The sequence below is a fragment of the Chionomys nivalis genome, chromosome 14 (assembly GCF_950005125.1).
Source record: "Chionomys nivalis chromosome 14, mChiNiv1.1, whole genome shotgun sequence".
In the NCBI taxonomy this organism is placed as follows: Eukaryota; Metazoa; Chordata; class Mammalia; order Rodentia; family Cricetidae; genus Chionomys; species Chionomys nivalis.
The window spans coordinates 55,920,791-55,936,401 of record NC_080099.1 but is presented as its reverse complement, the minus strand read 5'-3'; the positions used below and the strand labels follow the sequence as shown (position 1 = coordinate 55,936,401).

At 50.4% G+C, this 15,611-nt stretch overlaps 1 protein-coding gene across 43 annotated transcripts in view; it reads right to left on the bottom strand.

Moving 5' to 3' along the window:
- Positions 1-15,611, bottom strand: part of Celf4 (CUGBP Elav-like family member 4) — a 288,000-nt gene that overhangs the window by 26,425 nt on the left and 245,964 nt on the right. For 22 of the 43 annotated variants that reach the window (XM_057788378.1, XM_057788401.1, XM_057788360.1 and 19 more), the window contains exon 4: positions 98-226. In XM_057788378.1, the coding sequence (XP_057644361.1) occupies positions 98-226 (129 nt within the window). The remainder of the gene's footprint in view (positions 1-97; positions 227-15,611) is intronic. The other 21 variants (XM_057788356.1, XM_057788384.1, XM_057788369.1 and 18 more) reach the window with 1 other exon arrangement.

Here is a 15,611-nt window from a genome sequence, read left to right as displayed (position 1 = left end):
ACCCACGGCCTCCTCCCCTCTTGGTCTCTACAAGGACCACCTGGGGGCGCTAGCATCCTTCCCAGGCTTGTGCCCACATGCGCACACGCGCACACACCCTTGCTGTTGCCGTCCGGCCCGCGCAGGATAGTGCACTCCTCAATGTTTCCGAAGGCCTCGAAGAGGCGGCGCACGTCGTCTTCGGATTGCTGCTTGTTGAGCATGCCCACGAAGAGTTTTCTATCTTCTAGAACAAAATTAGGAGATGCTTACCCGGGCCAGGGGCGGAGCACTGCGGGGGCGGGCCGCCGGCAAAAGGGTGCGGCCAGAGAAGTAGGGCAACAGGGTAGGGGAGGAGCTTGGCGGGAGGGGGCGGAGCTCACAGCAGAGCAAAAGCAATAGGGAGGGTGAGGGAGGATCTTGGCGGGAAGGTACGAAGCTCACAGCGGTCAGAGGTGGGTGGGGTGGAGATAGGAGCTTGGCCGGAAGCAGCGAGGTTTTGTGGTGGGGGGGAGAGGGGAGCGCGGGCCAGGGGCGGGGAAGCAGAGCGTCCAGAGCAGAGCGTCAGCAAGGAGTGGGAGCTGGATGGCAGCGACTTCCTCTGCCTCCTTCTGCTAGAAGACAGCTCTCTGAGAAGCCTAGTCCCCGGTCTGACTTCTGGCACACGGGCCACCTTGTAGTCCCTTCCTTCTTCTAAACCCCATCTTCTCTAGCGCAAGAATGAATTGCAATGAGTAGTAGTCCTGAAACCTTGGCTGGTGCCGTTTGCTCTGCATGGAGGGTCCCAGGCAGAGTCCTCTCCTAAGACAGTCTCTTGCCAATGCGCCTTGTACCTCCTCTCACTTACTACTTTGCCTGTGAGATTGTTATCTGTCTGCTTTCCTCCCCACCATGCTATCTCAAGTTGCTCTCCAGAGAAAAACAGTAGATATTCTGCAGCACAGGGTCAGGACCTGTGGCAGCATGCCCCTTGCAGAGCAGAACACTCTTCCCAAGCCATCCCAGGTCCTTCCCCACCAACCTGGGGATGAATTTTGGCTGCTCACCTAACCCGCTGGTGATGTGTGGTCAACTCCTGGGTCAGGAACCAGTAGCCTGACCCTCTACCATATTTGGGCAGTCAAAGTTCTATGCCTGCCTTAGTTTGGGTCATGGCAGGGATGTAAGTTCCAGTCTCACTTCATCTTTAGGGTCACAGTGCCCCTGGCTCACCAACAGCAAGCTCTGGGGTGGGGGTGAACATCAGAGACCAAGAGACCGAGACAAATGAGAGAGAGAGTGTAAAGGGTGCAGTGGAGAAGAGAGGGGAAATGGCAGGGAAAAGGATTGGAATCAAAAACCAGGGAGAATCCAGATGAGTAGAAAGAAGAGAGAAAAAGGAAGAATAGAGCCCTTAGAGAGAGGAAGATGGCAGTCCTTAGGATTGCCTTGCGAAGCAGCCACCACAAAGCTGAAGTGGAAGGGGAACTTTGAATACTTCAGTGCAGCAACTGAAACTGGCCTCTGCCCCAACCAGGCACCTATTAAAGGCTCCAAGTTTGTGGACATGACTTCCAAAAGACTAAGACTAAAAGCCTGAAGCTTCTTAATATCTGGCCCTCCCTCCTGCTTTAAAAATCCCTTCCTTCCCTTCAGAAGGAATAGCATGGTGCTTCCTCCGTGATGTTGATTTAAACGCTGGCACTCAGTCCCCTGCCTCACTCTCCTGATGTATCCCTTTCTTATCCTCGCGACCGCTTTCTGATCGCATTGAAATCCATCCACAGTGCCCTTCTATTCCGCCCCTCCCTATCGTCAGCGTTGTTTGTACTCCCCTCCCCTGAGATCCCTTTACTATGTAGCTCTCTGGAGACCATTCTTAACATGTAGCTTACCAGACTGCCCCGTTGCTGACCATCTTGATGATGCCGGGGAAAGTGCAGCTAGCTCACGTATCCCCAAAGCTACAAGACAGCAAAACAGATCTGGCTCCAGACTTCTTCCTTTCTGGTGAACCTATACAATGCACATGGTCCTATCCTTTCCATTTGGATTTTGTTACCATAGAGTTAGTCCTAAGGCTTGTGTTTCAGATCAATGACTGGAAGAATTGCGAGTCTGGAGTGGACCTCCTGGGCGGGCCTAGCGTGTCATGCTCCTTTCCTCCTAGCTATATAACTGACTACTTCAAGCCTCAGTTTTCTAGTCTATAAAATGGGGACAATGCAGCCCTTTTGCCTATGGTTCTGGGAGTTGCTGTGAGGACAGTGCCTGGTGAGCAGTAATACAAGATTATTTGTGATTGATTCTTCCTGCCATAGGAAGAGGGAATGGGTTGCCGTTTCTCCTTGGATTGTTCAGCCCTGATTTCGCCAAGAAAGTCACCTATGTTCTGGAAGGCAGTGAACTACAGCCAAGGCCTCAACTACCTCAGCTTCTAGATCCCAGAGCCCTTGCTTTTAGCTCCCCTACTCAACCATCCCCTCCAGCAGGGTTTATGGAGAACTTACTGTGTGCTGGGGAAATGACTCTCAAGGGAACCCTGGGTGTGGGGGTGTCCTTCTGGGTTTTTCTCTTTTAGTAGGTTGTAAGGTTGTACATAGTTCTGCAACCCAAAGCTTTTGCATTATGGGTCTCTATGCCATAGAGCAGAGTTAAGTCACACCTAGATTCCCAGTGGATGGTTACATCCAGCAGCTCTGAACCACAGATTAGTAAGGGCTGGTTGGGAGAAAGGGCATGGCTATGTCTAGAAGGACCCCAGGAGGAGGTGGGCTAGAGATATGACCGGCAGTCCAAGCAAGGACTCCGAAGCCTCTTCAGCTGCCTTTGCCACCTGCTCCCACGTGATCCCATACCTTCCCCCTCCCTCCCTCCCTCCCTCCCTCCCTCCCTCCCTCCCTCCCTCCCTCCCTCCCTCCCTCCCTTCCTCCCTCCCTCCCTCCCTCTCTGTCCCCACTCCCTGCCAGGGCTTATATTTGAAGAATGTGCTGCTATCCTTTATAATAACTTTGTCTCGGTCCGACTACCCTGAAATTCTTTTCTATAGTGTTGTCAAGGATCTAGCTTTACCTCAGTGGAGGTTCCTTCCTGTGGCAGGGTGCTTACAGTAAGAGACTCTGGGATCCTGTTTCTCATTTGACTCCTGTCTGCTCTCCCTCCCAACCAGCACATAACACCTCCAATTCATCCAGCCTGGGAGATCTTTATTCTCTCAGAGCCACAATCAGACTCTACTACACTTTCTCCATCTACGAAATGCACTAGGCCACGCCTCCTGGGACCCTGGTGGAGTGTGTGGAAAGCGCCAGAGTCTGCTTGCAGGAATCTCTGGCCCTGTGGAGAGATGGAGACTCCTGTGCTCACTCTTTTATCTTGCCTTGTCTTCAGATCAGGGTGGAGCAGGAAGGGGAGTTTGCAATCCTCAAGCATTGCCGCACCACTAGGCAAAAGCCTTGGGAAGGATAACCCTTAAATGGGAATTTCAGGCTCTGCTTTGACTTAGCTGGTCTACCCCCACCCAACCTCTCCTAGGGAGCATCTTGTTGGCCACACAGGGTGCTTGACCCCAGAAGGGCAAGGGGTGGTAGCAACAGCGCCTCCTGACTTGCCAAATGCAAACATTTTGATGCTAATGTTCAAATTCCAGTTAAATTTTCAAAATTTGAATTGTTCACTACCATCAGCCCTGAACAGTGTTTTGGTTTTTTGTTTGTTTGTTTTTGTTTGGTTGGGGTTTTTTTTGTTTTTGTTTTTGTTTTGTTTGCACAGAATTTTTTCATTCTCGTCCCTCCAGGTGCATGTTGGGGAAGCTCGAACTAGGGAGACCCTTGGGGTCAATGGGGGGAGGTGGAAATAAATTCTTTGTGGGAGCCATATGTGGCCAATGAGGAGATGGGCAGGTTGGGAATAAAGATAACAGGTCACACATCTCCAGGAATGGAGCTGGAAGCTTCTCTCTTACCCACAGAGCCTTGGCCCAGGTGTGGACAGGACAAAGCACGAGCTGACCAACCACTCTCCTGGGCAGAGCCTGGAGCACTGAGGCATCCCATACTGGACCCTTCAGAGTCTCTTGGGTACTTGTCTACTGTGGAATTCCTCCGTGTTGAAGGTACCTCTTCTGGGCAGAATTTGGAGTACTGGTAAACCCCTAATGCCCTACAAGCATGAATTTAGGGGCAAATACACTTATGAATCAATTGAAACCTCCCTGAAGTGGGGTGCAGGGAGTCACAGCAGATAGGACAGAGCTAGGCACCCCGCATAGGAAGCGCATAGGAAGTCAAGTCCTGCTTCTAGCACTTTCTGGCTATGTAACTATGGACAAGGTATGTATTCTACCTGGGCAGAGCCAAGGGAGGATGAAGTAAATTGGACTTTATGACGCTCTTAGGTCAAGGCTGAGCCCAGAATAAATGTTCAACAAATGTCTGATTCTGTGACTGCTAGCAACCATGGCTGCCGCTTGCCCACAGGGGTGCTGGGTGGTAGGTAAGGTGTGGAGCACTGGACAGTCTTGCCAGTCCGGACAACCTGAAAAGCCAGATTTTCCTTAAATCTTCCTGGTCACTTGGCAGTGTTTCTGGGACTGAGAGGCCCCCAGCATCCTTTAGGATGCCTAACTGGATGGAGCCAAAACAAGGGAAACCTCTGCCTGTTCTGCCCCAACTACACTGGGCATCTCCACACAACGTTTCCATTAGTTCCCCAAGATCATATCAGTCAAGCTTCTATGGCTCCAAAGCGACAAGTAGGGACTACCCACACCAACTCATCTGAACCTGGATCTGTGTGTTCAGATTTCAAGGGTCCCGGACTATACCCTATGGTATAATCTGGGCCCAGAAGCCCCTGTGGTCTCTTCCCTGTTTCCCGTGGTGACCCCCTCACTACCTACAGAGACAGCATCCAGCATCCAGCCTCAGCCCTGTCCTCTGCTTAGGAAGGCCGTGCACAGGGATAGATGTCAGAGCTGCCTGCTGCTTAGGTGATGCAGCCAGTTCCGTCTCACTGGACCCACCAGGAAAGCAAGCCCAACTTTGGGTCCTTCTGAAGCTGACAGCCAGATCGGCTGTCCTCTTCACTTAGGTCTCAGGGATCAGCTGCCAGGCCTCAGAAGAGCTCTTGCTCAAGGTGACTGACCCAAGTGAGGGGCGGATAATGCCTCTTTTCCTCCCTGCTTGGCTTCCCCGCTCTGTGACAGAACCAGAGCCAGTGACAGGCAGCTGGGCTGGGAACTGCCTCCTGAGGATGAAAGGCTTCCTGCCTGGGAAGAGGTTGAAGGAGACATCAAACCAGATCAAAGGCTGCTGGGATGGGGACTTTACCCCTCTGTCCCCCACTGGCAAGGCAGTGCCAGGCCTTGATCTGACTGGTTTCCTCCAGGACTGGGCTGTTTGATGTTGGTGTGGGAGGAAGCAGAAGCTGGAGAAAGCATCCATTCCCCCTTCTCTTGCATTCCCTTAGCCAGATTTCTCCTTCCTCCTCTTCTGTCTTTAGATGGAGCCACCACTACCCACTGCTTTCTTATTCTCTCTGGTATGACCTCCAGACCCTGCTCTCCACTCATTACATGGAGGCTAGAGTGTGGGTTGTTACCTAGGATACATCTTGTCCTTCCTGTATCCCACAATAGCTTCTGTCTCCAGGAACTGTTCTGACACCAGCTCCACTCAGTTCTTCCATGAATGAATGACCACGGCTGTGCACTAGCCAGCATCTAACAGGCCTGGCGTGTAGTAGATATTCAGTGAACATTTGTTGATGTCAGTGAAGGAGTTCCCTGCTCGATGAGTACTGGGGGTAGAGATGGAATGTGATAGGTGCGGGGGATGTAGGGCTGACCTTAGGAAAGCCTCAGAAAGTAAGAAATGAGTGTCCCCTGGAGATGAGTGGGCAGCAGCCAGTGAGAGCTGGATGCTGAAGGACTCATGGGGGCGGGGTTTGTGTGCACGCGCGTGCATGTGCGCGCATTCTCTCCGCTCCCTCCCCACCACATACCATACACACCCCTTCCTCCTTCTTATCATTTCAACAACTGGCATCCAAGCACCTCTCCAAAGGACTGAGTCCTGAACCTCGCCTTTGGCACTAGGAAGCCTGAGCTAGGCCTCAGACCCCATTTCTTTCCCTTTCCTGCGCTCACCGTGTCCTGAGTAAACTCTGTATGGCTTCCGAATGCACAGAACCAACAGTTAGTGATTCACTCTACTCCAGCCTACCCAGTCCCAGTGTTTGTACCTAAAGAAAGCCTGCAGGCCCGCCCTCTCCCGATGCCCTGGGCATGCCGACTCCAACCCTGCTGCATCATTTAGGTCAGGCACCTTTCCATTTATCCAACAGTAATCAGGCAGGACCCAGATGCTGAAGTAAGCACTCTACAGGCCTGGCAGACATTATTTGCAGTGTACAAATGAGGAAATTGAGCCACATAGAAGGTAAGGATTGTTGCGGAATAGAGCATTTGTTTAACTATGTAAAGATGTGTTGCGTTTGTTTGTGTTGCAGAATAAACTGTTTATCTGTGTTGTGTGTTGCTTTTGTTTATGCTGCATTTGTTTAACTATGTAAAAAGATGTGCTGCTGTTTTACCTTGCCTGCCTAAGGTACCTTATTGGTCTAATAAAAACCGAATGATCAATAGCTAGGCAAAGGAGGGACAGGCGGGGCTGATGGGCTTAGAAAAGGGGGACAGCTGGCCATGGGCCAGCCATACAGACATGGAGGATTCAGGAAAGCAGGGCAGACAGCACATAGATGAGAAAAAGTGCCTTGGGGCAGCACAGAGATGAATAGAAATGGATTCGTTTAAATTTAAAAGTCTAACTAGAAACAAGCCTAAACTAAGGCTAAGCATTCGTAATTAGTAATGTCTTTGTGTCATATTTGGGGGCTGGCCATTCAAGAAAGCCTGCTACAAAGGATCTTTCCCAAGCGCTCTGACTCAGGCTTTGGGAAGGCAGGACTCAGGTCGCGTGGCCTGAATGGAGCTGTCGCTCTTTGGCTTCTGCCACTGCTCCTGGTGGAAGACGGGGCTGCCCGGAGTTCTCACTCTGCCTTCCCACCCCACAACTCACAAATGCCTAATAAATACTGTTTAGTGAGGACCAGGACTCCAGCTCAGAGCCCAGCGGGTGGGTGAGTGGACAGGACATTCGTAGCCTGCTGCTCAGTTGCCAGGGACTGGCCTCATGATAATTTTGGTTGTCTGGAGGTCGCCTGACGACTCAAATTCCCATCACGAGTCTTGTCTGCCTCTCTGCCAAAAGCCTTGTTATAAAATCTACTGATGACCGAGAGGTAAATCTCTGTTTTGGAGTCTACAGGCCACCTGATCTGAGACAGAAGGCTCTTCTTTCCCAATCACACCGGAAGTGTAGGCTGCAGACACTAGAGCCATCCTCTGACCGCAATTTCCCTCCCTTTCCTCTAGTATCTCCCATGTTGGCATCTGTTCAGGTCAGAGGAACAGAACTTGAGGCATATTTAGGGAGACAGACCTAAAACTTGGGGTCTCTTATCACCCTTTAGAGGTGGGGAGCAGGACAGAAATGTTTCATTCATTCTCATGGTCTCAGAGATGAGACATTGCTTTAGGGTTCTGAGTTGGGCCAGATCTGAACCCTTGAGTTCTGTGCAGGTTCAGGTAAGGTCCAGAGAGTGACTGAGACCACACCCATTTCCCTTGCTGCCCCTCTTCCTGACCTTCCATCTGTGACTCAGGCATCGCTGCTCCCAGCAGGAGCATGGGACATGTGGTGGCTCTGTCTAGAAGTCACCTTTTGCTGAGGCGGCTGTGTGCAGTCATCTCTCCAGGTAACTGATTATACATTTGATCAGCTACATTATCCTTCCCAGGCTCAGCGTACAACAGACGGCCTGGTGTTCTGTGGGGACTTCTCAGCAGCCGAACCCTGTTGTCTAATGGGGTTTCCACTGGCGTCTGGCACAGTTGCCAGCATTTCACCCTTCACGGGATAATTTATAGCATAATGGGGCCTTTTTCCCCCCTTTATATCATGCTGGAGCATAAATTATGGCCAGTTTGTCCTCGGCTCTCAAGGAGACAGACAAAGCAGAACTGTGTTCCAGCCAGGAAAGGGGTTTCTGCAGGGCATGGCCAGTGGTTGGGTAGTCCACGGGAGAGGAGGGGTACCGAGGATAAGAGAACAAGGGCTAGAATGTAAAACACCTTGCTAACAGGGCCATACCCAGCCGCAGAGCCGGGGAAGAAATCTCAGAACTGTTTGTCTGTACTAACGGCCAAGCAGGGCCTGGCATTGAGTCTCGCTGCTGGGCAGGAATAAAGCCCAGGGCAGCTGTCACTGCCTGCAGATAACCTGGCCTGGCTGTAAGCTGACCTTCATGTGAGCCTCAGATCCTCCCAGCTGTGGTCTGGCTTCCCACAGACTCAGAAAACAGGCATTCATAGATAACGTCTGGGTCTCCGGGAGGCATCATCGCCCGAAGCACAAAGTGAGCCTTGCCAGGGAGCAGAGTAAATGTTTGCCCGCTGACTTTCCACCTATTTTTACTGCTGAGGGTGAGGGAGAAGGTAGCAGCTTGCATCCTGGCTCACTGGAGTAAGTATGGTGATATAAACACCTGAGTCCTGGGCACTCCTTTACACAGTATCAGAGGGGAGGCCATGAGGCTGTGGCTCCCAAGTCCACTCCCGGCTTCTGGACACCACAAAGATCTCTGGGGTTTCCCAACCGGGATGGGGTCTTCAGAGCCCACCTGGCACTACATCTCTCAGAATGACCTAGTGTCTGGAATGCCTCCTGAGCTCTCCCAGCAGTGACCTAATCTGGCCTCCATGCAAGACCAGGATTCAGCCCAGAGGACCTAGGCACCTCTCTGGGTCTTTTCAGAGCCTGCATCCTTCTCTCTCTTTCTGGGAATGACTGTCCTTCAGAGATAAGTAGCAGGAATCAGAGGCTTTATAGGGTGATGGTTCTCAGCTGTGGCTGTTATGAAGATCACTTGGAAACTTTCAAAATATAAGTGCCTGGGTTGGATTGGTTGATCTGGGGTCCAGGCATAAGTATTTTTGGTTTTGGTTTTTGAAAGATACTCAGACAATGTCAGGATGCAGCCATTGCTGGGCAGAGCTATAATAAGCCTTTCCTGGCAGGGGTCTCCGTCCGGGTCCTATATCTCTGGTTTTCACCTGCCTGCTGGTTGGTGGAGGCAGCATTCTGGGCCCTGCCAATGCTGTGAAAGATGGCAGGACCACACTCCCTATGCCCTGACACCTGAGCCCAGGCATTCTCCCTGCCCCTTCCTATCACTCACAGGATCATCTCAAATGGTGCTATTGGGTTTGTGGAAGTAGAGAAAGGAGAAGGCTGTATGTCCGCAACTTTCCAGTGGCTTTTCAAGTCCTCTCTCGTCTTCCTTTTTCTCTCTTTGTCTGTTTCCCTCCATCCACCAGCCCAGCCCTGCTCTGAAGAGAAGTCTCAGCTCCTCTGTCACTATCCAGCCCTGTTTTGCCCTCCAACTTTGATCTACTGCAAGTCACTGGTACCCTCCCTCGGGGAACTTAGAGGGCCTGTGCTTAAGTATACATTGTGTTAACTCCTAACTGATAATGGAGTCTAGAGAGACACGGAGATGGATGGATGGTAGACATGATTAATAAAGGCTAGATTTCCAGATTAAATGTTAGATGATAGATAGATACACAGATGAGAGAAGAATGATTGCTGAAAGTAGATAGATTTATGATGGATGGCGCATGAAGAGCAATAGGTAAATGTGGGTGGGTAGATGGATGGTTGGGAGGCTTCTTAGAAGTTCAGATAAAGGGCCTGAGCACAAAGGGCAGAAAGCTTGTCACAGCCTCTAAAGTATTGCCATGTGAACTCTTAAAAGAAGGAGCCTTTGTTGGCTCCAGACCTGCCTCTTTACTGCAGGCCCCAAACCTCTTTATTTCCCAATGGGCTGTGTTTAGCACAGATTTCAATTGAGTTGGCTCTTGAGGTTATTGAGAGACCCCGAAAAGTCACATGGTTTCCCTGAGTCTACTGGTGAGGACCTCCCTTCCTGGAGAAGAGGGACAGCTTCAGTCTAGGTGTTTGGTCCTCAAAGGCCAAGGCCATGACCCCAACCCTATGGAGCAGGTTGACTTTTGAGTGTGATGGGCCTGATTCGGTCCTGTAATTACATGGCAGGTGGTGGCCCATATGGTGTGTGCAGAAATGCAGCCATTCATTGTCATGGGCAGAGACCATGGCCTCAGAAGGAACTGTGAGAACTAATTCATCTTCGGCACTCACCATGGACCAAGCTCCATACTTAATACTCTGGCTTTAAGAAGTAAAGTGAGGTATAGAAGAGTTTGGCAGGTCTTCAGAGGTCCCAGGGCTAAGAAGCAGCAAAATTGGGATTTGAATTCAGGCAGTCTGGCTCCTGCACACTCATTCATAGTATAGAAAACAGCACAAACACACACACACACACACACACACACACACACACACACACACACACACACTTGTACCCTGCCTGATAGTGTGGACATAGGCAGCTTTGATGGGCTTAGGAAAGCACATGGCTGGGAACTGCATAGCAAACATTGTGTCTATGGCCAGTAGAATCAGAAGGGCAATGTCAGCTGGCTCCAGAAAATGAAGTATTCACCGAGCCGGCTCTTGCCATTCAGGGTTTTTTCTGAAGACTTCTGGTTGGCAGTATTTGGTTGCTATGAAGTTCAGAGGATAGAGAGACAGAGAGGAAATCTTACATGTTTCAAAACCTGCATGCCAGCCCTGAATTGCCCCAGATCCCATTATTATTTGGCAGTCAGTCACACAGTCATTAAGTCAATGAATTTTGTACAAGACACTATTGAGAGATACAAGACCTTGGCCCTTGAGTAAATGTCTTCCCACATTAGGGCACGATTGGCCAACTCTAGGAGGTCAGGCCATGATGGAGTGCTAAGGTAAGATGAAGAAGGGCCAACAGAGGGAACTGAGATATGACAGAGCAGGGAGAGTTTGTCAGGACGCAGCCTCTTCAGGTCTGTAGGCCATAACCCTGAGAACTGGCCTACTTCTCCTTTCTGGGGGAAGCTGGAGGAAACACTGGAGAAAGGAGGGAAGGAAATCTGGGGATGAGAAAAGAAAATGCAGAGTCTCCTCTCAGTTACAAAAAACTAGGAAAGTGAATTTTGAAGAACAAGGTATGCCCTTCCCACTGACGTTCTCAAAGGAAGTGGACCAACATGCTAATTATTGTAAAGGCCACTTCTTCCGAGGCAGGTTCTCCAGGAGTGAAGAAAGCAGGTGAGACCTCTGGCTCACTAGCTCCCTCTTCTGACGCAGCCAAGCATCTTCCAGACCATTTTGCGCCCTGTTTTCAGTGCAGCATGGCCGCAGTCCAATTTGATTGAGCAGTTAACTGAGGCTCAGAGAGAAGAAACAGCAGGCTGGAGCTCACAGCGGTGGTAAGTGCTGGCAGGATTGGAGCTATTTTATCCAAGCCCACGCTAGTGTGAGGAAGAGGAAGCTGAAGAGGCTGATGGAGAGACAGGAGCTCAAGAGAACAAAGCTGAGGCTCTCTGGATCCACTCTTGGCAAGACACGGTGCTCCCTGCCTCTTCTCACCCTCCTCAGTTCCCTAAGCACAGCACCTGGATAGACTAGGGTGGCTCTGTCACTTGAACCTGAGGTCTGAGGCATCTCAAGTTTTGTCTACCAACCGCTTCCGAAATGTTCCCTTTATAGGTGTATGTGACTATTCTTCAGATGCATGTAGATGCTGCCGTGATTAAAAACATACAAATCCATTTAAAAGCACCATTGAATCCTAGGTAGCTGTTTGTCATTTTGTATTCTCTTGAACAATGGATACTCAAAGTGTAACATCTGTCAAGGGGGGGAGCTGATGAATTTTTTATGTTAAAACTGGCTTCTTGAACCTGCAAGGAGATCTGATCTCGGCACCAGGAGAGACAGCAGTGCGGTGAGTTTGTGATCAGCGGAGGCGGAAGCAGCCCTGGACAGGGAACTCTGAAGTTCCTCATCCCCCTCCCTATACTCCCCGGGCTCCCTGCAGGGGCTCTACCCCCCCCATACTGCCTCTCTCTTCTTGTCCCACCCAGCTTGCATCCAGAACCCTTCTTCCTTCTGTCCCCTTTCCTCTTTGGGCACATAACACCATCCAGCCCAGTCTGTCTGGCGCTGGGGGCAAATCCTCAGGGCAAGCAGGCAGGCGAGACCTCCTTTGTCTCACTGGCCCGCCTGCACCAACCAAGGTAGGCGCTTTGTTTACGAACTACCCAACCTGCATGGAGATCTGATCTCGGCACCAGGAGAGACAGCAGTGCGGTGAGTTTGTGACCAGCGGAGGCGGAAGCAGCCCTGGACAGGGAACTCTGAAGTTCCTCATCCCCCTCCCTATACTCCCCGGGCTCCCTGCAGGGGCTCTACACCCCCATACTGCCTCTCTCTTCTTGTCCCACCCAGCTTGCATCCAGAACCCTTCTTCCTTCTGTCCCCTTTCCTCTTTGGGCACATAACACCATCCAGCTCAGTCTGTCTGGCGCTGGGGGCAAATCCTCAGGGCAAATAGGCAGGCGAGACCTCCTTTGTCTCACTGGCCCGCCTGCACCAACCAAGGTAGGCGCTTTGTTTACGAACTACCCAACCTGCATGGAGATCTGATCTCGGCACCAGGAGAGACAGCAGTGCGGTGAGTTTGTGACCAGCAGCAGCTGAAGCAGCCCTGGAAAGGGAACTCTGAAGTTCCTCATCCCCCTCCCTATACTCCCTGGGCTCCCTGCAGGAGCTCTATACCCCGCATACTGTCTCTCTCTTCTTGTCCCACCCAGCTTGCATCCAGAACCCTTCTTCCTTCTGCCCCCTTTCCTCTTTGGGCACATAACACCATCCAGCTCAGTCTGTCTGGCGCTGGGGGCAAATCCTCAGGGTAAGCAGGCAGGCGAGACCTCCTTTGCTTCACTGGCCCGCCTGCACCAACCAAGGTAGGCGCTTTGTTTACGAACTACCCAACCTGCAAGGAGATCTGATCTCGGCACCAGGAGAGAAAGCAGTGCGGTGAGTTTGTGACCAGGGGAGGCAGAAGCAGCCCTGGACAGGGAACTCTGAAGTTCCTCATCCCCCTCCCTATACTCCCCGGGCTCCCTGCAGGGGCTCTACCCCCCATACTGCCTCTCTCTTCTTGTCCCACCCAGCTTGCACCCAGAACCCTTCTTCCTTCTGTCCCCTTTCCTCTTTGGGCACATAACACCATCCAGCTCAGTCTGTCTGGCGCTGGGGGCAAATCCTCAGGGTAAGCAGGCAGGCGAGACCTCCTTTGCTTCACTGGCCCGCCTGCACCAACCAAGGTAGGCGCTTTGTTTACAAACTACCCAACCTGCAAGGAGATCTGATCTCGGCACCAGGAGAGAAAGCAGTGCGGTGAGTTTGTGACCAGCGGAGGCGGAAGCAGCCCTGGACAGGGAACTCTGAAGTTCCTCATCCCCCTCCCTATACTCCCCGGGCTCCCTGCAGGGGCTCTACCCCCCCATACTGCCTCTCTCTTCTTGTCCCACCCAGCTTGCATCCAGAACCCTTCTTCCTTCTGTCCCCTTTCCTCTTTGGGCACATAACACCATCCAGCTCAGTCTGTCTGGCGCTGGGGGCAAATCCTCAGGGCAAGCAGGCAGGTGAGACCTCCTTTGTCTCACTGGCCCGCCTGCACCAACCAAGGTAGGCGCTTTGTTTACGAACTACCCAACCTGCATGGAGATCTGATCTCGGCACCAGGAGAGACAGCAGTGCGGTGAGTTTGTGACCAGCGGAGGCGGAAGCAGCCCTGGACAGGGAACTCTGAAGTTCCTCATCCCCCTCCCTATACTCCCCGGGCTCCCTGCAGGGGCTCTACCCCCCCATACTGCCTCTCTCTTCTTGTCCCACCCAGCTTGCATCCAGAACCCTTCTTCCTTCTGTCCCCTTTCCTCTTTGGGCACATAACACCATCCAGCTCAGTCTGTCTGGCGCTGGGGGCAAATCCTCAGGGCAAGTAGGCAGGCAAGACTTCCTTTGTTTCACTGGCCTGCCTGCAACAAGCAAGGAGAGACATCACTAGAACACCAGGAGAGCTAGCACTGCAGAGAGCCATCACTGGGAAGGTACATCAGTAGGCAAGGAGACCTGATCCGGTAAAAGAACATCCAGAGGGGAGCATTCGGAGAAAGAGATGGGCAGGCGCCAATGCAAGAATTCACCTAACAATCTGAAAAACTATATGAAACCACCAGAACCCAGCGACCTCCCAACAGGTGGACATGAACACCTTAATCATGAAGAGGTAGATAAAATTGACTTTATGAAAGTGATTGACGCCCTTAAACAACATGTAAAAAATGCCCTTATAGAAATGGATGAGAAGTATAACAGAAAGTTTGAAGAATTGAGTAAATCAGTGAATGATACCCTAGGAAACCAAGGAAAAACAATCAAACAGATAATGGAAACAGTACAAGACTTAAAAACTGAAATGGAGGCAAAGAAGAAAACACAAACAGAAGGCCAGCTGGACAGGGAAAATCTAGGTAAACGAATAGAGACTACAGAAGCAAGCATAACCAACAGAATACAAGAGATAGAAGAAAGAATCTCAGATTCTGAAGATACCATAGAGAAAATAAACACGCTGATCAAAGAAAACAGCAAGGCCAACAAATTCTCATCACAAAACATTCAGGAAATATGGGACACAATAAAAAGACCAAACCTAAGAATAATAGGAATAGAAGAAGGGGAAGAAGCGCAGCTCAACGGTCCAGAAAATATATTTAATAAAATTATAGAAGAAAACTTTCCCAACCTAAAGAAAGATATACCTATGAAGGTTCAAGAAGCATACAGAACACCGAATAGGCTGGATCAAAAAAAAACATCCTCTCGCCATATAATAATCAAAACACAAAGCATACAGAATAAAGAAAGAATACTAAGAGCAGCAAAGGAAAAAGGCCAAGTTACTTATAAAGGTAAACCTATCAGACTTACACCTGACTTCTCTATGGAAACCATGAAAGCCAGAAGGTCCTGGATAGATGTACTGCAGAAACTAAGAGACCATGGATGCAAGCCCAGACTACTATACCCAGCCAAGCTTTCGTTCACTATAAATGGAGAAAACAAAATTTTCCAGGATAAAAACAAATTTAAACAATACGTAGCCACAAATCCAGCCTTACAGAAAGTAATAGAAGGAAAATCACTAACCAAGGAGTCCAACAATGACCACAATATCTCAGACAACTAGAGACCCTTCACCAGTGCAACACAAAGAAGGGGAACACACAAAATTTACAACTTAAAAAATGACCGGAGTTAACAACCACTGGTCATTAATATCACTTAATGTCAATGGACTCAACTCTCCTATAAAAAGGCACAGACTAAGAGATTGGATACGAAAACAGGATCCAACATTCTGCTGTTTACAAGAAACACACCTCAACCACAAAGACAGGCACTTACTCAGAGTAAAGGGTTGGGATAAGGCTTATCAAGTAAATGGACCTAAGAAACAAGCAGGGGTGGCCATACTAATTTCTAACAAAGTTGACTTCAAACTTAAATCAATCAGGAGAGATGGAGAGGGACATTTTCTACTCATAACAGGAACAA